General features: G+C 42.0%; 1 protein-coding gene across 1 annotated transcript; it reads left to right on the top strand.

The window, feature by feature from the left end:
• Positions 1-5360: 5360 nt before the first annotated feature.
• LOC148524205 (mast cell carboxypeptidase A-like) lies at positions 5361-27491 on the top strand. Its single transcript, XM_088472093.1, has 11 exons — positions 5361-5436; positions 5636-5711; positions 6816-6940; positions 8382-8478; positions 8570-8671; positions 14263-14364; positions 15252-15362; positions 17297-17387; positions 18751-18953; positions 21584-21668; positions 27252-27491. The coding sequence occupies exons 1-11, from the start codon at positions 5366-5368 to the stop codon at positions 27437-27439; spliced, it is 1251 nt and encodes a 416-aa protein (XP_088328219.1). The 5' UTR covers positions 5361-5365; the 3' UTR covers positions 27440-27491.
• The last annotated feature ends 315 nt before the right edge of the window (positions 27492-27806 follow it).

Below are 27806 nucleotides of genomic sequence, written 5' to 3' on the forward strand. Positions count from 1 at the left end.
CAATAATTTCAGCCACAGTCGTGTGGCAGACCCTGGCGCTGAAATGATTGGTTTGTTAAAGTGTGCATGTCCTGTTTATACAACTTAAGGGTGGGTGGAAGGGCCCAAGGACAATTCCATCTTGCACCTCTTTTTTTTCTTTGCATTATGTACTGTTTGGGGCCTAGTTTTTCCAACTGCCATCCTGTCTGCCACTGCAGTGTCACTCCTAGATGGGCCACGTGTTTGTGCCACCCACTTGTGTCGCTTAGCATAGTCATCCAGCTACCTCGGTGCAACCTTTTGGACATAAAAACACTATTGTGAGGTGTGAGGTGTTCAGAATATACTGGAAATTAGTGGAAATTAAGGTTATTGAGGTTAATAATAGCATAGGAGCAGAAAAACCCACACATTCTGTGATTTTAGCTGTTTTTATGCTTTTTTTCAAAAAAATCCAGATCCAAAACACAAAACCCAGAACCCAAAACACGGAAGGGTGGTTTTGGCAAAACAATCCAGATCCCAAACACGAAGAAAGATCCAGATCCAAAACCAAAACACAAAACACGAAAAGTGGCCCCTATATATATATATATATATATATATATATATATATATATATATATATATAGTTTTCATTTTAGTTTTACACTGCACTGTGTGGCACTTTTCAAGATACAAATTCACCTTCCATGCAATGCCACAGATAGTGTAAAGTGCGATGGTGTAAAAGACACGCTTTCAGCTTGCAATGAGACCAGATGAATTCATGGTGATCATTGTCAGGGTACCGAGTTTAACTCACTGCATACTGTAGCTTCACACCATCCCCACAGGCATCCTTCCTATGCCATGCCAACAGAGATAGCCTTGCTGCTAACTGCTTCAGGCATTGCCGCTAGCAGCTTGCTCAAAATGATGCTAATTGGAAAGCTATCAACTTAGGTTCAAGTCCCGTTGAGGACAGAGTACACTTTTGAAAAACAATTTATAATTGTATTTGTTATCAATATCACAGTAGGGATAGTTATGAAATACCGCCGGATGCATAACCGGCACCGGTGAAGACCGGCACCAGTGAAGATCCTGACAGCAACAAAGGTAAGTACTAACTAAACTAGCCCCGCCTAACCCTAACTCGCCCTTAGAGGTGCCTAACCCTAACCTCCCTCCAAAGTGCCTAACCCTAACCCCCATGCAAGTGCCTAAACCTAACCCCCCATCCCCACAACCAAATCCTAAGTCTCCCAGGGGGGTGCCTAACCCTAACCTTCCCTGGGAGTGCCTAACCCTAACTCCCTGCTTCCCCTAGCCTAACCACCATGGGGGGGATTTACCCTAAGTCCCCTCCAGCAGCCCCTAACCTAACCCCCCCCCCCACGGTTGTCCTCGCCCGGCTTACCTTCGATCGGGATGCCGGGCGTCGGGCTCCCGGCATAGGTAAAATGACAGGCGTCAGGATTTCGACGCCTGTCATTAGACCCTTGCCGGGATTAGACAGTCGGGATGCTGACTGCATACCATCACAGTATATGTGGAGATCAGTGTTGGTCCTTGCAACTTGTACTGTGCACATTGTTCAGCAAGCGCATTAGTGGACATGCCTTAGAAATGAACAGTGGGGTTGAGAGGCACTCTATGAATCATCACTCAACCACAAGTCTCAGCCCAGGAAGAGGTCTGCTTCGATTACACATTGATTGTGCAACCTCTACAGCAACCTTTCAGCAGTAACTGTCAAACTATAAACAATTTAGGGTTGGGGGAAATAACAATATTCACTGTAATCACTGACATCACTTTTTTAGCACTGCCGGTGTCTAGCACATGAATAGGTGTGGGCTCCACAACAGTACAGGTTTTGGAGATATCCATGGTTGAGTACAGGTGACTTAATTCATACCTCAGTCAATTTGATTTAACCACCTGTGCTCAACCATGGAAATCTCTGAAACCTGAACTGTGAGGGAGCCTTGAGAACAGCATTTGGGAACCTCTGGCCTAGTGGAATGATCAATGCTTAGCAAAGCTATCAACTTAGGTTTGAGTCCCATTGAGGACAGTGGGCCTGATTCAGAGCCGCTCATAAGCGGCCGCTCGCTCGCTCCAAGCGATGTTTGCACATCTGCGCATGTGTCGTAATGCGCATGCGCCAACCAGTCATTGCGTTCGGAAATCGTGCGCTCGCAAAACAGCGAGGGCCTGCTAATTTGAGTGAAAGAATGAGGAAGGTGTTTGAAAACGGGGAGTGGAGATCCGAACGCAGGCGTGCCAAACGGTCAAAACGGGCATTTAATGGGTGTACATAATTAACAAAGCAGCGTCATCGACCACGTCACTTGGTTGTCTTTTAGCCTGAACTGCTCGCAGTGATTGCAGGAAGTAAAACCTACCACAAGCTCTGCGAGCAGTTCAGACGCCTTTCGATGTACTCGATTAATCTAATACATAGCGGAGATGACGTATGATCCGAACGGCCAGGAGGCGTCTTTACAAAATAGCGAGCGTATGTTTCTTTCGCTCGCTCAGACATAGAGGCATCAACAGACTGCAAAGAGCGAGCGCTCAATTTAAATAGCCGGCCCCTGTTTCTGAACGACCGTTCGCAAATAGCGTCCGGCTCTGAATCAGGCCCAGAGTACACTTTTGAAAAACAATTTAAAATTGTATTTTGTTATCAATATCACAGTATATTATGCTGGATATACTTATCAGCATGATAACCAGGCCCGCTGAGAGCCGCGGTGGGCCCGGGTAATAGGGGGCATGGCCTAATCGCGGGAGGCGTGGCCACGCCCCCTTCCCGGAAAAAAAAAAGTTTTGCAGCGCCGCTGGGGAGGGGGTGCTCTGGGCCCCCTCAACCCTGCTCAAAGCCAGGTGGGGCGCGATCAGTGTGATCGCTCCCCCCCCCACAGGCATAGGAGACTGCTGTGGCTGCTGCTCAGCAGCCACGAGCAGTCTCCACTGCAGCTCAGCACATGCTGTATGCTGGGCTGCTGTGAGGGAGGGGGAGCGGCACCGGACCCGGGCCCCCGTTGGGCCCCTCAGGAAGCCCGGGCCCCGGTAATCTGTACCCGCTCCCCCCCTCTCTCGGCGACCCGGACGATAACACTTTAGTAAAGTCAACACCGTTCAGTGTGGCTTGTGCCGTGCACATTGTTCTGGAAGCTCCTAACAGCAATTTCGGCAATGATGTGTGGCACTCATACAGCGATGACATGCCTTAGAAATTAACAGTGGGGTTGAGAGGTGCTGTATGAAATCGTCACTCAACTACAAGTCTCAGCACAGAAAGAACTCTGATTGGATTTCACACTGACTGTGCATTTTCTACAGCAATCTTGCAGCAATAAGACACTGAAATTTGCATACACACTAATTGGCACTAATAAGTAACTAATAAGTAAATGCAGGGCCTGCACATGTGCAAACTCCACTGCACTAACTTCTGGTGTCATGTGTCCTACTGTGTGCATACAGTATACATATGCCTGGGAGACAGTGGCTGTACTTTAAGAGGGAACTGCTGTTCCTGTTAAAATGGTGATAGTGCTAAGGATAGTCTCTGCATGAAAAAGCTATGGATGGAGATCCTCAGAAATTCTATACCATTGGCGATAGTTACTGCTAGGGATGGGTGAAAATAAGCTCTGTTGCTGGCATAACAATCTCTCTAACAAAAGCTTTATCATGTTTTGACAAATCTGCTTCTGTGTTCTTTACCTTAAACCACTTTTTAAGGGTGGTCAACTGCTCATGGGCCAGTGCCATGTGCTTGCCTCCAAGGCCCAAAGGCTATAAGAGCCTGCCTCCTCCCCCCCTCTTCTGCCCCATCAGTCTCTCTCATCTCTGTCTCCAATTCACCCCTAAGGTACAAGTGGAAGGGGCAGGGCAGATGCTGTTAGGTTCAGGACTGTTCACTTCAGTCAGCACCTGCAACTGGACCTCCCAACCAGTGTTTCCACGTTTGGGATTTTTTTACAGGTGTTCCTGGCCTGATAAAAAAAAAAAAAATTTTGTTTTCTGTAGTTAGTTTTGTTAGCCCTCCTGTTATGTACTTACCTCAGCATTTGGCAGGGAATTTATACAGGGAAGTAGACCAGGAAAACCAGGAAAAAAAATTGTAGAGAGCAGGAAATCTGTCAGTTTGAAGGTGGAAATGCTGTCCCAACTGGCCGACCCCCGGGGTCCTCGGCTAGGGGGGGTTACAGGTCCGCAGGAACTGACATGAAGTCACAATCCAGTCCCAACAGCGCTAGGGGAGAAGACAAAAGTGAGGTTGTGTCTGGAAGTCTGTTAGCCAGTAAGAGGAGGAAAGCAGTGAGGCCTCCTTGTAGCTAGACCCATGCTGTAGGAGATTTTATAATAGATAATGTGGGATTAATTTTAGAACTGAATGAGTTTTACAGAGTTATGATATTAGGTGGTAGAAGACTGTATCGCATGTAATAAAGTGTAATTGAGAGTGGAAACCTAGACAGCAAGATGCAGTATATTCCCTGAAAGTGCTACACTGCTATTTATCAATGGCAGTGTGACATGATGGCTGCAATTTAATGCTTGCTACATTTTTAGGTGCATCAGTGCAAAGTCAGTGGTTTACAGTGCACTTCATAGATGAGGCTGACTATGTTGAAGCTAGGATGGTTAATGAGTCAGTAGAAGTTAAATATGGCTTCCTATAATTCAATGATTTCTCTAAGGATCATATTTGAATTTATATATAAGTCAGATGTTTCTCTTCAAGTTTCTAAAAGAAGCAACTTTAAAACAGGTCCATGACTTTGGTTTTGGTGGAGGAAGAATATTCTGCAGTCACTTCCTGGTGCACTCACAAGTTGCCAATGCAGTGTTAGAAATATCTTGCATCCAGTGGCTTCAGATCACAAGTCTATTCCTCAGAACTCTGTATCTCTTCTCTCTGGCTGCGTTCCTGCTTCTGTCTGCTGTTCCTTTGGACCTGGTGCAATTTCATCTGCCTCTGCGACACCTGCAAGTTCTCCCCAGCTCATGATGGGACCCAGAAACAGTGAAGTAGGACCCAATATATTTTAAATGATGAGTTCCTGGACCCACATCATTTTGGTCTCCACACAATCACTGAGAGCTATGTGGCACAAGACAGAATCAGAATGTACAATTATTTTTTCTCTCTTATTAAGCACAGGGATGTTTAACCAGGTGCAGGTGATTTAGTGGAGAAATGGGATTTTCCTCTGATTTACTGTATGCACTTCCTCTTATTGCCCTGGAGAACAATATTATCTGGAAATACTTCATTAGAATAACAGAAGACAGTTGGATGATCACATGTGATTAATGATAACAGTTACATATAAAAAAAAAGATAAAGGAAGTAGATTAAAGCACCACAGCACCGAACATGAAACTGTTACTGCTTCTGATTTGTACTGTGGTCACTTTTTGTGTTCCAACAAGTCGTCGGTTTGACAAGTATTAAAAATACTATAGTCTGTTTCTATCTATACTACAACTACTGTTTTATATCTATACTACTCTGTTTTATAACTAAACTATAATTTCTGCTTTGTATCTATCTTCAAAGCTTTTCATTATGTGATTGATCTGTTTTTTTCCCCTTTAAATGTATCTTTGTGTTTCAATTTGAATACAGTCTTGTTTTTCTTTCCAGTGAGAAAGTCTTCCAAGTGACACCTAAAAATGAAAACGAAGTGGATTTCATTAAACATTTGGACAAAAAAATGAAGGTATGCATTTGATTTTAATAATAATAATAATTATATATATATATATATATATATATATATATATTTATTTATTTAAATAATAAAACATTCATATAATGAGTTCAACATTATTGTGCATTTCCCAGATTGGAAGAGGAGAGATTTGAGGCATATTAAATTTTCCTAGATGAAGGAGGACAGATTGTCCTTGAATGACCTTTTGGAAATGTTAGCAAATTGGGATCTACTTGCATTTGGAGGTATAAGTTTATCCATGGGATACTTTGTTAATAGGTTTTGGATAGTTTTTGGGGTAATTTCAAACCAAAATTGGCTTACTTATAGAGTTCCATATTTTATTTAAATCTGTTGTCATTTCTATTCTTTTATTTTTGCGAGCAAGTGAAGTTGTGACAGTTATTGTGCCTGGGATAGGATTGCATGTGTAGTGTTCATAGTAGTTGTAAGCAGTATTTTTAGGGTAACCTTAGCTGCCGGGTGGTATGTGCTCACTGTATGAAGCAGAGAGTTTCCTGATGAGCAGAAAGTTGGAGAACATTAATATCCAGTCTTGGTTTGTAGCTAATCTAGGTGCTAACTACCAGGTCTTTATCACACTATATGAAGTTACCGATAAATTAGATATGGGCACCTTGGTCGTAGTCTGTGAATTAATTTGTGATTTGACCAAATAATATATTGAGTACTTAAATCAATCCAACCACCAAGGACATATCAATTCAGCACTAAGCTCCCTGCCAGGGAAAAGACTCTAATATATAATCAGAATGTGATGAAGTTTTATGAAAAAGAGGACATATAGGACATGTGTACTCTGTGTAGACCATCATTAGGGCCCATTGTGAAAAGAGGAGTGGGCATTCAAACTATTCACGACCCGCTGGGGTCTGTTCATGTTTTTTTTAAATACATTTGTGCAAAGTTATATCATACTGTATGGAATTAGGTAAGAAAAATGTGTCTTGCCTGTGTGGTTTAATTAATTGGAAAATGAACACATCAATGATAATGGGAGATTTGTGATCTCCTAATAAAACATAAAAAAAAAAATAATTACAGGCCGAGCCATTTCTTTTACATTTCTAGTCATCTTTACTTTTACAGCTGGATTTCTGGAAGCCCAAATCATCTCGCCATGTGAAGCTGAGAACCAGTGTGCACTTCCGTGCCAATGCCAAACAGTCTAAAACTATTGTGGATCTCTTTGAGGAGAAACAAATTAAATACAAGTATTTAATCAATTCTATATAGTATATAGTGTAAAATGGGACATTCATTTTACATTGCATGGAGCTACAGGACAACAGGTTTATTTTCATATTTAAATACACAGATTGGCCACAGATTAATTATTAGCATTAATCAATCTAGTATAGTTCATGTATGTACTATAATGGGCTTAGTATGAAATCCCGGCGGTCGGAATACCGCTGGTCAGAATATTGACAGCGGCATCCTGACAGTCAGAATCCTGACACCTATAAGAAACTAAGGTAAGCCTAACCCTAATCCCTATCCTAACCCCTACCCTAACCCTCCCTCCCCGGTGCCTAAACTTAACCTCACCCCCTAGTGCCTAAGCTTAACCTCCCCCTTCCCGCACCCTAAATCTAACACTCCCTGCCCGGTACCTATACCTAACCTCCCCCCTATTGCTTAAACCTAACCTCCCCCTCCTCGACCCTAATCTTAAACATAACCCTCCCCGCTGCCTAAACCTAACCTCTCCCTAGTGCCTAAGCTTAACCTCCCCCTTCCCGCAGCTTAAACCTAACACTCCCTGCCCGGTACCTATACCTAACCTCCCCACCTATTGCCTAAACCTAACTTCCCCCTCTTCGACCCTAATCCTAACCCTCCCTCCCCGTTGCCTATCCGAAACCCTCCCCCTAGTGCCTAACCCTAACCCCGCTCCCAAACCTCCCCTTAACTAGCGATACTTACCTTTGGGATGCCGGCGGTCTGGATACTGGTGCCGGGATCTTGACGCTGTCGGGATTTTGGCGCCGGTATTTAGACTGTCAGCATCCCGCACTCTGGGATGCCGACAACATCCTACTGTAATACCTTTCCCTACAGAAAGAAAATCTATAGTGGTGTAGTAGATAACTTAGCTTATATAATATATTTATTTATATGAACATGATAGTAATCTTACCAATAATAATAAAATAATAATAAAATTAGCAATGCAGGCTTTCAGGCTAGTCTGAAGTTTTGCTGCTCCTGGTGAAATTTTACTATTGACAGCACTATGGAAATATCCTCTGATTCGTACTGTTGTCATTTTCTAGGGTGGCATCATACACTTACGCTAGGGCAACATTGCTGTATTATGGCAAGTGGCCCCGGTGTCCTAAAACATCCATTTTGGTGAGGTCACAAGCAATTGCACCCGATAGCCTAATCATCATAAAATTCCTTTCCGCTTGTGCATAGTTGATCTCTAGCTTCAATATCCCATAACAATTTCCTAGTCTCCCTTTTGGGTGACACTGTACTTGCATGAGCCCTTTGAGCAATGTACTTTGATACAGATGTTAAACACTTCTGTCACATGGTTGCATAAACATAGAACAAATACTGCTTACAGAAATTGGGTGTAATTCTCTACAATTAAATTCATTGTTTTAAGCTATTTTAGATTCTGTTATGTTTACCTTCCATTAGAATCATTTTCCATGACTTACAAGAAGTAATTGAGAACCAATTTAATAAAGGTGGCAAAAATCAGAAGGTCTTCACTCGCTACTATGAGTGGAAAGAGGTCAGTAACATTGCTATCCTTTTAAACATCATGTCAGATATGGAATAGGAAACCACATAACTCAGACAATAATATAAATTGTTTCCATTAGATTGCTCTGTGGATGTATTCTTTATCATTAAAGAATCCAAAGCTGGCTTACTTTGAACTGATTGGCGAGACATATGAGGGGCGAGGCATACCTGTTCTGAAGGTACAAATTTCCTCTGATATCTCCAATAAACATAAATGGGGATTCTATGATATATATAATACTAGCTGATGTACTCGGTTTTACCTTGGTAGACTTTAGATATTTACTGTTTCCATTTCCATCTCACCACTCCAGTAACACATTAATCGTTCACGTCAATAGTAATGCATCCTCTCCCTCACTGCTATTGTAAGACATTACCCTCCCCCACCTGTGTACTAACACATTCCAATTCCTCATCTCTGTAGTAACACACTCCCTTCCCTCATCTGTGTACTAGCACATTCCGCTCACTCAACTCTGTAGTAACACATTTCCCTCCCTTGTCCATTTTAGACGGTATAATAGTTAGCATTACTGCCTCACAGCACTGAGGTTGTGGTTTCGATTCCCACCATGGCCCTAACTGTGTGGAGTTTGTATATTCTCCCTGTGCTTACGTTGGTTTCCTCCGGGTACTCCGGTTTCCTCCCACACTCCAAAACCATACTGGTAGATTAATTGGCTCCCAACAAAATTAACCCTCGTGTATATATGTGTGTGAGAGTGTGGTAGGGAACATAGATTGTAAGCTCCATTGGGCAGGGACTGATGTGAATGGCCAAATATTCTCTGTAAAGCACTGCAGAATATGTCTGCGCTATATAAATAACTGGTAATAATTATAATAACACATAAGACATTTCCCTTCCTCACCTGTGTAGAAATACAATCTCTCCCTCACACCTGTAGTAACACATTACCCTCACTCACCCCTGTAGTAACTTTATTCCTCTCCCTCACCTCTGGACTAACACATTAGACCTCCCTCATCTCTGTAGTAACACATTACCCCCGCTCACCCCTGTAGTAACACATTCCTTTCCCTCACACTGTAGTAACGCATTTGACATTCCCCTTCCTCATATGTGTAGAAACACATTTCCCTCTTGTTGCTATTGTAACACATTTTCCTCTCACCACTGTAGTAACACATTCCTTCCCTCACACCTGTACTAACACATTACCCTCCTTTTTCTGTGGCCTAAGAGCTTTTGAGGAATACGTGGAAACACATTTTACCCCTATGCAGTGCTGTCTGCCTCATAAGATCATACAGCTAGTGGTGGCTCCAGAGGTGGGGCTACAGCAGAGTCCAATAGGGGAACCACACCAACTGTCAATGATGTTTAGCAGCACTTGGAATGACAATTGGTGTGGGTCCCCTATTTGAATATTGAACTGTGCTGCAGCCATGATTAGTCAGTCAGTCAGGACATTGCACAAGGGGAGGAAACATTTTAGCCCTTTTCATCCCCTTAGGAGTCGAATTTCAAAAAATTCCTGCTTAGTGGGTACCTACAGTACATCATGGAAGGCATATACTCCCCGATTTTCATGTTTCTACGTCCAGGGGTTTGGGCTGGGCATTGATGAGTCAGTCAGTCAGTTAGTCAAAACATCTGATTTTATAAATATATAGATTTGTACTCTTAATGTTATTATGTTATTATTAAGGTTATTATTTACTGTTACTGTAACTGGCATGCTTGTATGAAATGTAAAAAAAATATATAAACAAAAAATCAATGCAGTGTAGTGTTTCTATAACAAAACCATTAAACAAATGCTTTTTATAGTTTTACTTCGTGTGTAACATGTGACAAAATATATCAGAGGCCTGAAGTAACAAAGATCATCCACATATTAAGGTGTACTTAGCTTTTACTGACTATTACACAATCCATTAAAAATTATGATATTTAAAAAGTTTTTAGCAGCTCTTGCTACCAATACCCCCTATTCCCCTGGGCATACGGGGGAACTTACCTGCTATCTCTCAAAATAGTAAGCATCTCTCAGCCTGCCCTTCTTCTGTCTGTCTAAGCATGTATGTTCATTTAGTTCTGATTAGAGATGATCAGGTTCTGTTTCTTGGAAACCGAACCCACCTGAACTTACCAGTTAAGAGCAGATCCAGGTCCCGGCTTAGTTCTTCCCACCAGCTCCAGATCCAAAAATGAGGCAAAATGTAATCTTCCCGCGTTGTTCTCTCGTGTTTGGGCCCAGATTGCTGGGTGTTGGATCCAATTAGCAGCCGCTACAATGTAACAGGCAACTGGTTGGCTGAGTATGGCTTTCTCTCATCCAATTAGGAAGTGCTGGCTAAGAGACAGCCATTCTCAGCCAACCAGCGGCCTGATACCATGGTAGTGGTCGCTGTTTGGATCAGACACACAAGCCTGCTCATATCCGAGTGTAAAAAAAAAAGGTATAAAAATAAAGATTAAAAAAAACGCCCCCAACCCCAAAAGGACAACCAGCATTGGGCTTTTTGGAGCCGGTCCTGTTTGTTAAAATAAATGGGGGGGATTACCTAGGGTTCCCCCATATTTAACACGACCAGCATCTGGCTCTTTCTAGTGGGGCTGTAATGCCACAGCCAGGGGACAATCTTATATTGATAACCCCCGGCTGAAGCTTTCAGCACCCCTTGCTAGTCAGGCCAGACCAAAGATTCCTGGAAGGTGGGACCTACTCCAATAAAGCTTTCAGCACCCCTTGCTAGTCAGGCCAGACCAAAGATTCCTGGAAGGTGGGACCCACTCCAATAAAGGGGTCCCTCCTCTTAAGGGCACCTAAGGACTGCCCTGGCATCCCTGGGCAGTGGATGTAGAGTTGATAGTCTATTTGTGTCAACAGTAGAATAATATTGTCTTTACAGGGGTACGTTGCAGTAGGTACTCAGCTACCCCTTGGGTCATGTCCTCCTCATTCCATGTAGGCATCCCAAACAAAAAAAATGCAAAATCCCGGACCCCACTCCCAAATGCAGCATTTTCCGCAATATCCTTCCATAGAAAACTATGGGTAGAGCGTTCATTGGCTGAGAGAAGTAAGCCCCCAAGTCTCTCACATATTGCCAGAGTGCTGGGGCTGACCCCAGGTTCAGGTCAGGCCTTGGGTGTCCTGGAGTCAGTGCTGATTGTGTTTTTGGGGGTGGGAGGGAGCCACACTCATTTATTTTTAATTTTTAACACTTTAAAATTGACTGTAAATGACTGAAATTAATGTTGTTGAGGTTAATAATACTGTAGGAACAAAAACAGGCCCAAATTATGTGGTTTTAGTTGTTTTTATTAATTAAAAAAAAAATTCAGATCCAAAACCAAAATACTGTACATCAGGGTGGTTTTGGCAAAATCAAAACCAAAACACGTCGATAAATTAGAAACAAAACCGAAACACGGGGGTCGGTGCACATCTCTAGTTCTGATTCAAAGAAAGCGAGTTGTTGTTGCAACAGTGTAGAATTGCTGACAATGGTACAGCAACTTGTGTATTTTTGTAGGCAGTTTTGAGTACGAAAGTCCAATGGTACTGTAGGTGCGGCATATAGCCCTCGGCTAATAGGACTAAACCCTAAGCAGCAGCTGCTACTACCATATTGGATGAGGAAGACTGTTACTGCCAAAGCCTAGGAGAGAAGGACATAGCCTCGGCTGGCCAGGTCCCAGCATCTGTGCAATGGATCAGGCAGACAACGGGACAGGCGCATGCACACTAGTGATGATGGCGTCACACATGCACAAAATGCCGGCTTCTAGAGACTGCATTGTCTAATGTCTGAGGCCATCATGCAATTCATATGACTGTAGTACAGTCTTTCTGGGAACTAGCCACAATCCCAGGGACATTTAGGTAAATTTACTAAGCAGCAGGTTTGCCATTTATTGTAATCCCCCAAGCATTGATAGAAAATAATATTAAACAAAAGACAGGATTTTGGATACAGAATATTTTTATATTTTACTAAATAAACACTAAATAAATACACCGTGACACATTCCTCATTTATCCATTTATTACTTAGAAACTGAAAGGGTAACATTCTCTTCAGTCCCTGTAGCATCTCAAATCTTAGCAATATAAAAAAAAAACCACACTGGGTCCACACTGATTGGTCTTCCCTAGGGACTCCAGACCTGGGCTGACCAGTTGGGGCTGGATGTCAGTATGGTAGGGGGACCCCAGGCTGTGTGTCCTTCTGCTATAACATCAGCCTGGTTGGGTATGCGATGCTGTCAGTCGGTATCCTAACCTTCCCTCTCTCCCTACTCCTAACCCTTCCTCCCCGGTGCCTAAACCTAACCTCCCCTTAGTGCCTAAACCTGACCTCCCCCTCCCAGCACCCTAAAGCTAACCCTCCCCCCTTCATTTCTAACCCTCCCCTAGTGCTTAACCCCGATGCCGGTGGTCGAGATACCTGTGCCAGGATGCTGGATTCCGGGACTGAAATTCTGAGCGCCGGAATCCCCGGGGTCGGCATTATGACCGCATCCCTATTAGCCAGCCTAGCTTGGTCTGCCTAGTGCTGGTTATTGGAAAACAGGGGGATACCACGTAGTTTGTCACCCCTATTTTTCAATACCAGCTTAGGATCAGAGGCCCTGTCCTGGTTATCATTCTGGGGGCGCCCTTTTTTTATTATTATTTTATAGTTTTTAAGATTTTTAAAACAATAAACACTGCATAGATCATAATGATCTGTGCAGTGTTTGACACAAATTGCAGGTCTATTATTTAGTCGTGTTTGTCATTGGCTTTTCAGCGGGTTCCAAACCTGCCACATAGTAACATTGATGGCGAGCTGATGTTCTATAGTGTTCTAGGGGTAAATTTACTAAGCAGCGGGTTTGCAACAGCCCAGTGGATTCCTGGCGTGTTTGCAATCTGCAGATTTACTAAAGCAAATTCCGAAAGGAATCCAAAATACAGACTTTATATGACGGTGTTGTTTTTTATTCCATTTATAACTATTACTGAAGATATCAGACACTTCAAAAATGTATAATCAACTTGAGTTTTCACTATGTTTTCATCAGTTTAAATGTTAAAAATAAAGCTTACAGGACCTTAGGGATCAATTTACCAGAATATGTCCCATTTTGTGGTATTACATATTCTTTTGGATTAATCACAAACTACAGACGGTGGTTTTCTATTGAGTTCATTTATATATACTTTTACTGCTACATGGTTTTTGTTTGTTATACGTATGTGATTGTTTTAAAAGGTGTTAATTAATATTAGATGTTTATCAGATAATAAATGAATCAATGTTACTGATTGGTACTTTATTTGTCTTTTGGTAATCAGAAATACCTATTTAGGAGCAGCAATTATTTAATTCATCAGTATAGAATCATTGGATATTGATAATATATCTGCGCATGGAAATTGTTTTACAATTGACACAACAGCTTATGCCCTGTGAAGATGAAGTTAGCTATCGGGGCCAAGCTCCGGAGTGCGAAGCTTGGTAAATTTGCCATTTAAGCAGTCCCCATAGAAACCTATGGGGCTGCTTTTGCAATTGAAAAGGAGGATTGCAGCAGATACAGTATCTCCAATATCTGCTGTAGTCCCCCAGAGATACACTAGGGGATCCTTAACATTTGTGGGTATCCCCTGAAAATGGGTGTTCAGTGGTATCCTGCAAATATTATTTAATAAATATGCCCCCATTGTCCTTATCAATAAGAACAACTGAAAACAAAAATTGTAAAATACTTTAACAAATACTTTACGAGTTGTTGTTTTTTTTAAAGATTGGAAAACGACAGACTGCCAAGAAGGGCGTTTTTCTAGAATGTGGAGTCCATGCTCGAGAATGGATCTCGCCTGCCTTCTGCCAGTGGTTTGTGAATGAGGTAGGTGAGAAACACTTTGGTTTAAAGCCATATGATAACTTTTTAATACATCACGGAAATATTATCTAAATTTATATTGTATTACCTTACTATACTGTCAGTTTAATAGTTTTAGTATGATTTTAGCAGCATTTTACTACCTAAACTACATTGGGCAGACAAATATTGAATATTAGAAATCCAATGTGTATGTTTATGATACATAAAATATAATAAAAAGTAAACATAATAAAAATAATAACAAATTATTAAAATATAATAAATGAAATAATATGAATATGTACTGAATAGTAAATAAAAAATTAACAAATATTGGAGAAAATACTTCTCCATTAATGATGAAGATACAAAGGACATATCAATCCAATTACCAATAGATATTAATCGAGAGCAGAAATCCCTCTCTTAGTCCATATTTCAGTGAATATTACCACTGAAATGGGTCTCCAGTCAACTTAATATTATAATAAAATATAGAACGGCATACTTTCAGTAACAGCAAGATCGATCAGCATATAAGAGGGTATAACACCTCATCTTTGAAACATATTCTCTGCATAGAGAGCATCAATGTATGGTGAATTATTATTTTATTTTTTATTTATTTGGCGCCACAAGGGGCATTATCCTCTAATTAACAGAAACGTCTCCTCTCATGCAACATAAATCAACAGTGTTAAGTGAGAGTTCCAATTTAAAAATTGTTAGTACAGTATTGTATACAGCTTGTAGTTCAAAAGTGATTCACTTACAATGAAAGCCATAGCTGCAGTGATATACGCCACTCTCAGGAGACTCAGCGAGAATGGTGCCAACATAATTTCACACTGTCTCATAATGAGATCGTTATAATACTGCTGTCCACATTTCCATTATTTCCTCAACAGGCACTAAGAACATATGGAAAAGACAAAGCTATGACTAAGCTGTTAGACAGTCTGACCTTCCACGTTTTGCCTGTATTTAACATTGATGGCTATATTTGGTCTTGGACAAGTGTAAGTATTTTGCATTAAAAACACTATATATTGCCGTCACCAATTTGGAACTACAAACAAATAATTGAAGAGTAGCATGACATGATATATTTTAAAGATTACACTAGTCACAAAATCAGAACATATTTAAAAGGCAGTTACAGTACCACTGAAAAAAAATTATTTAAAATATATTATGTACCTAACTTATATGATTCCATTAATAGATTATAATGTACATTGTAAAGTAATTTGGTTAATCATTTTGTGATTTCAGAGTGTTACATCAGACTTGGTACAATGGTCCGTGAAGCTTGTGACCCACTAGAGATACTATGGGGTAGATGTACTAAGCCTTGGCAAGAGATAAAGGGCCTGATTCTGACCCGCTCGCAAGTGCTATGTGCTCGCAAGCGGGTCGATGGTTGTGCATTGTGCACGCGCGGCGTGCGCAATGCGCGTGTGCAACCCCCGTAGCGAGTGAGAAATTCACTCGCTACGGGGCTCGCTACAAATGGGGCGGCTGTCGATGTTGATCGACAACGGGGTGGAGGGGGTGCTGGACAAATGGAGGCATTCCTTAAGGAACGCCTGACGTTTGTGGGTGGCCCTACTGACATCAACAGTGATGTCAGTAGTGAGCTTCCGCTCTATTGGAGCCGGAAGCTTACTGGGGCTTGCGGCAGACGAGACCCTACCACAAGGTTCTTGTCCCAAGCCCGATGGTCGAGATGGTCGCGACCATCGCCACCATCACCTGGCCACTCGCAAAACCTGTGGGTGGTCACCCACAGCTTAGCGAGCGGCCAGGAGGCCAGCTTAAAAAAAAAAAGCGTCCACCCTCATTCAGAGCGACCGCTCGCTTTTTGCGAGCGGCTCTGAATGAGGTCCAAAGTACTAAGCAATCACATTACAGGCTGTGTTTTAAAAATGACATTTAGGAGCTGATTGGATTGTACTTTATCTCTCTCCAATTTATGGTTCTCCAAGGCTTAGTACATCCCTCCCTATGTGTGGGTCACAAGTCCAACCCTAAACTCATCTCTCAAATGCAGTATTATAAATATTAAGGTCACAGTCATGTGTATTTTCCTCATGCCATTGCTATTAGGACTCAATCCTATTAGGTAAGAGTTGGGTCATATGAGATGTTCTCATGAACTCGCACTGCGTATTACATTTGCAATCCAATTCCAAACTTGCAATGAGTTTTCAGAGGAAATTTGGGGTCTTTTGTGCGCACCTCCTAGAGCAGGTGAAAAGGTAAAAGTGTTGAGACACGATGCAGAACCTCTCATCCCAATGAATAAGCATGCACTGTTTTCAGGTGAATTGCTAACATCAGCATGCATGCAAAGGGTGGCGGGATGCATCGTATCCCGAATGCGACGCATCATGCATCCCTCCCCTAGTATCTTATGGCCATTAACAGCCTTCTATATGGCCCTGCTATCTCTATTGCCACATTTTTGAGCTCCAGAATGGTCTCCCATTTTTTCACGCAATTCTCCCAGGTCGCTTTATGTACAAAAGTTGCACACCCTCACCGTGAAACACCCTCATCGTGACTACAGCGAATTGACATTTTGGATATCACGTTTCTCGGGAGTGCACACTCATGCTATGTCAGCGAGTTTCAAGATACAAACTCGCATTCACAAACTTGCGCCTAATAGGATTGAGCCCTTAGGGTCCTGACATTAAGTTGTTGTTATCACAGAATAAAAGGTAATTCCCAGGTTTTAACTTCCCTAACTCCACTGACATCTGCAACGTGTAATATGACCTACTGTATATTTATAATAGTGCATTATAAAACATGGATGCTTTTGTAACTTGGTCATATTTGTGACTGTTTCGAAAATGAGTTAAAGAATTCTGCTAAATGCAGCAGGTTTTGTTTATAAATGTTTCTGCTGATGTAAAATGAAGCACACGTTTTGTAAAATGTACAGGATCGTATGTGGAGAAAGAACCGTGCTCCAACTTCTAATAATGAATGCTGTGGTACAGACCTCAACAGGAACTTTAATGTATCTTGGGGTGGTAAGTTACATATGTACAATGCAGTACCATACGCAGTCCTTTTCATTGCACATTCTATAGAATACAGAACTGGTGCTGTTCTCTACAATACCGTATGATTAGTTCCCCTGCCTATACTACTTGACTGTTATTCATAATGATTCTTCCCACAAATGCATTGCTACTTTAATTAGCAGTCCCACACTGGTTGCTATTGCTTCTTCATTTGTCCTCTTTAATCTGAAAGAAAAAAAAATCAGATTTATTTATTTATTACCAGTTATTTATATAGCGCATACATATTCCGCAGCGCTTTACAGAGAATATTTGTCCATTCACATCAGTCCCTGCCCCAGTGGAGCTTACAGTCTATATTCCCTACCAAATGTACACGCACATACTTACACACAAGGGTCAGGGCCGTAGAGAGCCTGGCCGGGCCCGGGTAAAGAGGAGGCGTGGCCTAATCACGGGAGACGTGGCCACGTCCCCTTGAACAATAAACTAAAAAATATCACTTTTGCGGCGCTGCGCGCCAGGGAGGCGGGCGCTGTTAGCCTCCCAGCCTGGCGCTAAGCAGGGGGGGCACGATCAGTGTGATCGCTCCCCCCCACAGCCATAGGAGATTGCTCCAGCTGCTGCAGCAGCCGCAAACAGTCTCACACTGCAGCCCAGCACAAGCTGTGTGTCAGCTGCATCGTCAGGTCGGCCTTACCTACAGCTCAATTTGACAATGTGACTGACGACCCCATGCCGCGGGATGCAGTCATCAGTCACATTCAGTCACCCCCTGCCGCGGGATGCGGCAGGGAGCGACAAATCGGGCGGTAGGGCACCTGATCGTCTAATGTGTTGCGGCTGCCCGACATGTCAGCTCGTCGGCGGGGGGGGGGGGGCTCATCAGTCGCATCGCTGAATACACACACATGGTTTTGGACAGTAGCAGCACAGGGGACAGTAGCAGTTCTATCTAATTGGTAGACTGTCATTTAGCTAGCGTTATAGTACTGGCACTAGTCAGACATCAGATGAAGGAGAGAGTGCGCTTTTGCAATAGCATATTAAATACAATTATAATATTTTTACAGTTAAGTTATAAATGATTCTGAATATAAGTGATTAATCAGAACAACTATTGCATCAGTCGAGCACAATTATATAGTATTGGCAGTGAATGAAAGATGCATTGTCAACTAATGTGAGAATCCTGGATTTCATAGTGTGCCACGGAAATGTTAAAAGGTTATTATATATATATATATAATGAGCAAGAAAATTAATATGATTGTGAATTAGTACTTGATGTATAATCACTGTATTGTTTCAGTAATGTTCGCTTCAAAGAAAAAAGCACAAGATTAATACAAATATGTGATATGTACAGGAATTGAGTTTGATGATGAGCCGTGTAGTGAAGGCTATGCTGGGAGCGCACCAGAATCTGCACCAGAGACCAAAGCTGTAACTGCATACATTCGTGAGCATCTTTCATCTCTACAAGCATACATAAGTGTTCACGCATTCTCACAGTTGCTGTTGTATCCCTATGGGTATACCTACAACCTGCCACCAAATCATGAGAAACTGGTAGGTCTGAAATCTTGGAAAGAATATTGTATATGATCAGAACTTTACAGACTTCCATTTTTTACAGTAGTCTGCCATCACTCTTTAGTGCATCACATACAGACCTAACGAAATGTGTCTTTATTGTAAATAACTTATTTGCTTAATTACTTTACATGTGTATATAATAAGCCTGATTTTGAGTCGGACACAAGTCTGAATGTGGACGCATCTCGCAGACATCTGCAAACTGCACATGTGTCATAGACAGCAATCACAGACTGCACATATGCCACACCGTGCAATGCACACAAGCGGAGGTTGTAAGAACAGACAGATTGATCTGTGCATTGTTGGATCATTCTCTTTCAGTGAAATGGGCTTTATGCACTGCAAATGCGCGGCAACCATGCGATCGCACAAAATTGATCCATCTTCTCATGTGAATTGATTACTACCTCCCACTGCTGCTTCCAAGATTTTGCCTGCGCTGATCCTCACCTTTGGAACTCTCTCCCTCTTCCCATCAGACTCTCCACCTCTCTACAATTCTTCAAATGGGCTCTCAAGACCCACTACTTCATCAAAGCCTTCCAGCTCTCATCTGAACTTGCTGCTACATGCTCCTTCCTCCATGCCTACCCCATCTGTGTCACACATGTTTTTCTGCCCCTCCCCCTCTAGAATGTAAGCTTTTATGAGCATGGCCCTCTACCCTCTTGTGCTTCCCCTTACTTTACTTTCATCTACTTCTTACTCACCACTAGGGCACCTAACACTTGGTTGCTTTGCACTGTTGCTTATCTGGGTGTTATGGTCGCTAATGTAGCAATATACAGTATATTATTCTTGTACTCGTCTTGTATTGTATTGTACTGTAAGTCACTGGTCAACGTATATGTTTATGTACTTTGTAAGGCACTGCGGAACACTTGTGGTGTCATATAAACAAATCATAATAATAATAATCTTGTGGGAGTGTTGTGCCCATGCAAGTTAACTTCTGTACTTTTAGGGAGCATATGGGTACAGATCAGATGTCTGTTTCTGATGGATCTTTTGCAACCAGCATGAAGTGGGTATGAATGCCGATACAACTGTGAACAGAAAAATAGTGAGCTGCCCAGCTACCTGTATGAAGGCGGATGGATAATCGTCATAGATGGGCGGATTCTCGCATTAGGATAAAATAGCAAGCAGGCTTTCATGGCAGGATTGAATCAGGCCCAATGTGTACTAGAGCTGCTCAAACATGGCAGCATTTTACCAATTTCAGGGGCCAGAATATGTTTGAAGTAAAATAGTTAAATTAGTGTTTTTCATTTTTTAAAACACTATTTAAATAATATTTTTAATTGCTAAAAAATTATTTTAATTATTTTTCTAGTTCTAATAGCAAAGAAGTTCACAGTTTGACATTTGCAGAGCCAAAATATTTAAATTTGAATAGAATTGTGTGCAAACCCCATTTCAAACAGTATCAAACAAGCTGGTAGAATGGGCTACAACAAGATCACACCTGGCTGACATTCTAAAATTACTTAAAATTCTCGAAAATCTGGAGTTTTTTAATTTTATTAATTTGTCAGGCCAGCACAAGGATGGAAACGTAGCTCTCTCTACTGTGTAAGCTAAAGGTCAGACTATTTGTTATTGAACTGTAGACAGCACTGTGCTGCTAATCCAAATGTAATTTAAACAACTCATAAGTTTTTTGTTGCCATTTTATATGGAGAATTGAGAATAGATATCTCTCCATTCATTACCTCTTTCTACGTGGCAAAATATTTAGAGCAGTTGTTTATGGCGAGGATTAGGTTTATATAGTTGCTAAAGTTATGGCAGTCACTCCATGTTTCTTTTTGGTCACCAAAGGATAGGAATCACTGCAAACTACCTTTACTTGTGTTGTACAGTACACCAAGAAGAAAATAAGGAGGAACTATTTCTAATGGAAAAGGTGGGGCTTTACTGGGAAACAAAAGGATAATTGGTAGTCCTAATCATGTAACATCAGTGTGAAACAAGACCTCAATGCTCTGCTCAAACACCCCCTTACTTTTTTCTTCTAAACATTTAATAACTCAGCTCAGATAACTTCAATAGTAAATATGTTGGAGTACAGTAGCAAATAATTTTGTACCAGGTAGAGTAGGTTATACCAATGGTTCCCAAACTGAGTCCTCAAGGCCACCTAACAATCCAAGTTTTTAGGATATCCATGGTTGAGCACAGATGTTATGGGCACTAATTGTGCCAACTGTGCTCAAGCATGGATAACATTAAAACCTGGACTACTATGGTGCCTTAAGGATCAAGTTTGGGACCACTGGGTTATACTGATGAGTGTGCCCTCAGTTCCATCACACGATTCACATTGGACGGATTTTCCATCTGTAGACCATACAATTTGAATGATGACTTTGTACTTTATTTGTTTGTAAATGCTATATTTTAAATACAAAGATTTTTAATTGTGTCAGTAAACTAACTGAATAGGAAAACTATTTGTAAAACCATATACTGTAAAGCGGAAATACAGTAACATTAAAAAACAATGCATATAAAACTATTCTTACCTCTGTTCTGAATTTTTTAACTAAATGCTCTTGGGGTTTTTTTTATGTTTTTTGTTTTTGTTTTCCCAACAGGAACAAATAGCAAAATCAGCAGTGAAATCACTGTACAGCCTGTACAATACCAATTACACATATGGACCAATAGCCACTACAATTTGTAAGTCTGTGTCATTGTATAAGTATAAGTATTAAAAACTATACATATTAATAAGTAGATAAGAATTGTATAACTTTGAGACTTTTAGGGTAATCACAGAGTTTTTAATGCGGAACTGTATATACAGTTCCTTACAACATGTCAAACAAGAAAAGAGGCATAACTACAGAACTCTGGACAAACAGTCAATTATTGTTGGACCCATTCACTCTTTCCTGCCTCCTTTTACATCCTGGGGTAGATATACTAAGCCTTGGAGAGAGAAAAAGTACCAACCATTCAGCTCCTGACATTTTTCAAATATAGCCTGTAAAGTAACAGTTAGGAGGTGATTGATTGGTACTTTATCTCTCTCCACTTTATCTCTCTCCAAGGCTTAGTACATCTCCCCCTCTCTTTGTTATCCTTATGCATCTTTAGCGCTATAAACTTTAATTCACCCTAAACTTTCATTACTCTCATTTACTTAACTGTTTCATTGTATTTATGTTCTCCAATGTTCTCATAATCATTTTTATGTTCTCCAATGTTCTCATAACAAGTTCTAGTTACAGTATTTAAATCAACAAATATTATTTCCCCAAAGCCTATCTCATCCCTACCCAATGAAGGGCTTCTGGTTGGGTAGAAATCACGGGCAAATGACTCTGTAGTATGATTACCAAAGATGAGTACTTACCTCATTCTGCATTTGGCCACAAAATTTTGCACAATTTGCCGGTGGAATCTGGCTTTAAGTGCTCCCAGTCCTCCCACCAAACCACACCAACAGTATATTGAATTAATCTTACCTTTTTAGCTCTATTTATATACTATATCTGCAAAATGAAAATGTACAAATTAGGGGTGTGCACCGGCCACTTTTCGTGTTTTGTGTTTTGGTTTTGGATCTGGATCTTTCTTCGTGTTTTGGATCTGGATTGGTTTTGCCAAAACCACCCTTCCGTGTTTTGGGTTCTGGGTTTTGTGTTTTGGATCTGTATTTTTTTTTTAAAAAGCATAAAAACAGCTAAAATCACAGAATTTGTGTGTTTTTCTGCTCCTATGCTATTATTAACCTCAATAACCTTAATTTCCACTCTTTTCCAGTCTATTCTGAACACCTCACACCTCACAATAGTGTTTTTATATCCAAAAGGTTGCACCGAGGTAGCTGGATGACTATGCTAAGAGATACGAGTGGGCGGCACAAACACGTGGTCCATCTAGGAGTGACACTGCAGTGGCAGACAGGATGGCAGTTTGAAAAACTAGGCCCCAAACAGTACATAATTCAAAGAAAAAAAGAGGTGCAAGATGGAATTGTCCTTGGGCCCTCCCACCCACCCTTATGTTGTATAAACAGGACATGCACACTTTAACAAACCAAACATTTCAGCACCAGGGTCTGCCACACGACTGTGGCTGAAATGATTGGCCCCCACAAAACAAGCTGGCAATTAATCTGTCCCTGCACAAACTGGCTCCACGGAGGCAAGATGTCGTCCTCATCCTCCTCATCCACCGATTCCTCACCCTCTTCAGTGTTGTGTACATCCTCATCCTCACAGAGTATTAATTCGTCCCCGCTGGAATCCACAACCACAGGTTCCTCTGTACGTTCTGGAGGCTGGTCTCCCTGGAAGAGTTGATAATTCATTTTATGAACATCATCTTCTCCACATTTTGTGGAAGCAACCTCCTACGGCTTTCGCTGACAAGGTTCCCGGCTGCACTAAACACTCTTTCGGAGTACACGCTGGAGGGGGGGCAACTCAGGTAAAATAGAGCCAGTTTGTACAGGGACCTCCAAATTGCTTCTTTTTCCTGCCAGTACAGGTACGGACTGTCTGACATGCCTACTTGGATGCTGTCACCGACGTAATCCTTTAACAGACAGACGCACACTTGTCGCTGCTGCTTTAAGGATGCAGGTGTGGCTACAGCCCACACATTTCACAAAGACAGAAAAAAAATTAATAATTTTTTTATTGTTTGTGGAGCGCACTTTGAGGGTTACACCACCCGTTAACACACAGACGCACGCTTGACGCTGCTGCTTTGAGGATGCAAGTGCGGCTACAGCCCACACAATTCACAAAGACAGAAAAAAAAGAAGAATTTTTTTATTGTTTGTGGAGCGCACTTTGAGGGTTACACCACCCTTTAACAGACAGATGCACACTTGTCGCTGCTGCTTTAAGGATGCAGGTGCGGCTACAGCCCACACATTTCACAAAGACAGAAAAAAAAGAATTTTTTTATTGTTTGTGGAGCACAATTTGAGGGCGTCACCACCCTTTAACAGACAGACGCACGCTTGTCGCTGCTGCTTTAAGGATGCAGGTGCGGCTACAGCCCACACATTTCACAAAGACAGAAAAAAAAAAAGAATATTTTTATTGTTTGTGGAGCGCACTTTGAGGGTTACACCACCCTTTAACAGAGAGACGTACGCTTGTCGCTGCTGCTTTGAGGACAGTATCATATGCAGTGACAGTAGACTTGTCAGAAATTGTTGGCACATCCTTCAGTCCGGACCAGATATCCAAACCGGCCCTTGACTTATGACACAGGGGCATGCTTGGCGCTGCTACTGTGTTGATGCACGTGTGGCTACATCGCACACAAGTCACAAACATAAAAAAAATAGTTTTTTATTTTTTGAAGCACTTTGAGGGTTACACCACCCTTTAACAGACAGACGCACGCTTGTCGCTGCTGCTTTAAGGATGCAGGTGCTTATACAGCCCACACATTTCACATAGAGAAAAAAAAAATTATTGTTTGTGGAGCGTACTTTGAGGGTTACACCACCCTTTAACAGACAGACGCACGCTTGTCGTTGCTGCTTTAAGGATGCAGGTGAAATCTAGACAGGATTTGGAACCGGGGACACACTACCTCCATCAATTGTCTAAATCCCACTGCACTAATGGCGGATACCGGGTGCACGTCTAACACCAACAAAGCAGTCAAGGCCTCAGTTATACGTTTTGCTTCAGGATGACTGCTGTCGTATTTCATCCTCATCACTAGGGACTGTTGGAGGGTCAATTGTTTAGTAAAAGTAGTGGTGTTCCTACTTCCTCTCTGGGATGATGAACAACTCCCAGCAGCAGCAACAGCACTAGGAGGAAGTGGTTCTTGATCTTTCCCTATTTTATTTTTATTGGAGAAAGTTTGGTCCTCCATTTATGTTATATTGATATATACGTGCGGCTAAGGCGTACACAAACACAGAAAATATTTTTTTATTTTTGCTGGAGAGTAGTGCACTTTGTGGGTTACACCACCCTTTAAGAAATGAGCCAGCCAGCTCTTTACTTATGGGACACAGGCGCACGCTTGGCGCTGCTCCTTTGTTGATGCACGTGCAGCCACAGAGCACACAATTCACAAACACAGAAAAAAAAATATTTTGTTTGGAGTGCCCTTTGGGGGTTACAGCACCCTTTAGCGGTCAATCCAGCCGGCCCTTTATTTATGGGACACAGGTGCACGCTTGGCACTACTTTGTTGATGCACGTGCGGCTACTGTGCACACAATTCACAAACACAGAAAATATTTTTTTATTTTGTTTGGAGTGTACTTTGGGGGTTACAGCACCCTTTAACGGACAAGCCAGCCGGCCCTTTACTTATGACACAGGCGCACACTTGGCACTACTTTGTTGATGCACGTGCGGCTACTGCGCACACAATTCACAAACACAGAAAATATTTTTTTATTTGGTTTGGAGTGTACTTTGGGGGTTACAGCACCCTTTAACGGTCAAGCCAGCCGGCCCTTTACTTATGACACAGGCGCACACTTGGCACTACTTTGTTGATGCACGTGCGTCTACTGCGCACACAATTCACAAACGCAGAAAATATTTTTTTATTTTGTTTGGAGTGTACTTTGGGGGTTACAGCACCCTTTAACGGTCAAGCCAGCTGGCCCTTTACTTATGACACAGGCGCACGCTTGGCACTACTTTGTTGATGCATGTGCGGCTACTGCGCACACAATTCACAAACACAGAAAATATTTTTTTATTTTGTTTGGAGTGTACTTTTGGGGTTACAACACCCTTTAACGGTCAAGCCAGCTGGCCCTTTACTTATGACACAGGCGCACACTTGGCACTACTTTGTTGATGCACGTGCGGCTACTGCGCACACAATTCACAAACACAGAAAATATTTTTTTATTTGGTTTGGAGTGTACTTTGGGGGTTACAGCACCCTTTAACGGACAAGCCAGCCGGCCCTTTACTTATGACACAGGCGCACACTTGGCACTACTTTGTTGATGCACGTGCGGCTACTGCGCACACAATTCACAAAAACAGAAAATATATTTTTTTTTTATTTGCACTTGGGGGGAGCACCCCTGATGGACAGAGCACCCCCTGGACAACACTACAGCACCCCTTTAGGACTGGGACTCTGCACAGGACTTTGGAGTGGACACAGCCCCTATGGACAACTGATTGCACAACACAGTAAAGCCAGCCCCTATGGACTTTGGAGGAGTGGACACAGCCCCTATGGACAACAGCAGCACAGCACAACACAGCCAGCCCCTATGGACTTTGGAGGAGTGGACACAGCCCTTATGGACAACAGCAGCACAGCGCAGCACAGCACAGCACAGCACAACACTACACTGCACTACACTACACTACACAGCCCAGCCAGCCCTAACTCCCACCCTCCCTCTTCACTGTCCACAGCCGAGTGAGAAAATGGCGCCAACGCGGGTACCTTATATAGGATCCAAAACCCGCGCGACCCGGAAGGTGGGATGATGACGTTTTGCCTCGATTTCAGATCCGAGTCAGGCGGGAAAAGTCGAGCCTAACTCGGATCGGCCTCGGATCGGGGGGGCTCGTGGGGGTTCGGATTTCAGAAATCCGAACCCGCTCACCCCTAGTACAAATACAGTGCAGAATAAATGCAGAACTGAAATATTGTATAGCTAGAACCTCCCCCAGCAAATCATCAGCAATTAGTTTTTTATCAGTCTGGGACTAGTTAGACAAACATAATTAGTGCCTGATTGGTTTTGTGGCCATGTGCAATCTGAATAAATGAGTCTTACTGTGTTTAGCACCCTGCAGAGGAGTCCAGCAGTATAGAGATTCCACGCACCTTGTTCTGTTGTAAAGACTGGAAGAGCCGTTGGCTTTCCAACCTGGTCAGCCTTGGTACACTCACACAATCATCGTCCCAACTTAAATTGGAACCGATGTTGCTGTATGGTAACAATGTAACCCAGAAACATTTCTCACTGAAGCCTGGCGGACCATATTAATGGAGTAGAGGGGGCTTAGAAAAATATATATTTGCAGGGCTTGCTGATCCTTTAATATCTACCATTTGGTCCTACATCTTCTTTATCTCTGTGCTCTTACTCAGATGGAATCTCCTTCAGTTGCTGTGTGTCAGCTGAGGAAAAGATCCTAACCTGGTTGCACAGGTTCCTTAAGCCTTGCTCCAGAATGCAGCCCAAAATGTCTATGCATTGTCTGTTCAAACTTATATGCTATTTTCAGTTCTATTCAGCAGGAATAAAATTATTCCTTCAAGTTATTAATGTATGATTTCTATTTCTAGACCCCGCTTCTGGCACTTCTATTGACTGGACCTATGATGAAGGAATTAAATACTCATTTGCCTTTGAATTGCGTGATGAAGGTCAATATGGTTTTCTGCTTCCTGAGCATGACATAGAACCAACCTGCAGGGAGACTATGCTGGCTATCAAACAAATTGCCAACAATCTTATTGATCTCGATACTTAAATAAATGTCATGAATGTCTAAATTCCAGCTGTATTTACAGACAGTAAATAAAACCTGTGACTGAGTTTTCTTTATTTACTAATTAAATTCACACTAGACATTTTCTCATTCGAGATATTATCGAATTAAAACCACCATGACTTTGCCATCCAATCATAAAACTAGTATCTAGTCAACCACAGCATCAAACTAATATCCAGTCTAGGCCACCATAATACTTATATGTGATGTACATTAAAATGATAGTAGTATTAAATGTACACTGTCATGATACTACCAACTAATGTGCACACCGTGACACTGCTATCCAACATACACCACCATGACACTGCTATCCAAGTACACCACCATGACACTGCTATCCAAT

This window comes from Taudactylus pleione, unplaced genomic scaffold (assembly GCF_031769625.1).
Source record: "Taudactylus pleione unplaced genomic scaffold, aTauple2 ptg000120l, whole genome shotgun sequence".
NCBI classification, from domain to species: domain Eukaryota; kingdom Metazoa; phylum Chordata; class Amphibia; order Anura; family Myobatrachidae; genus Taudactylus; species Taudactylus pleione.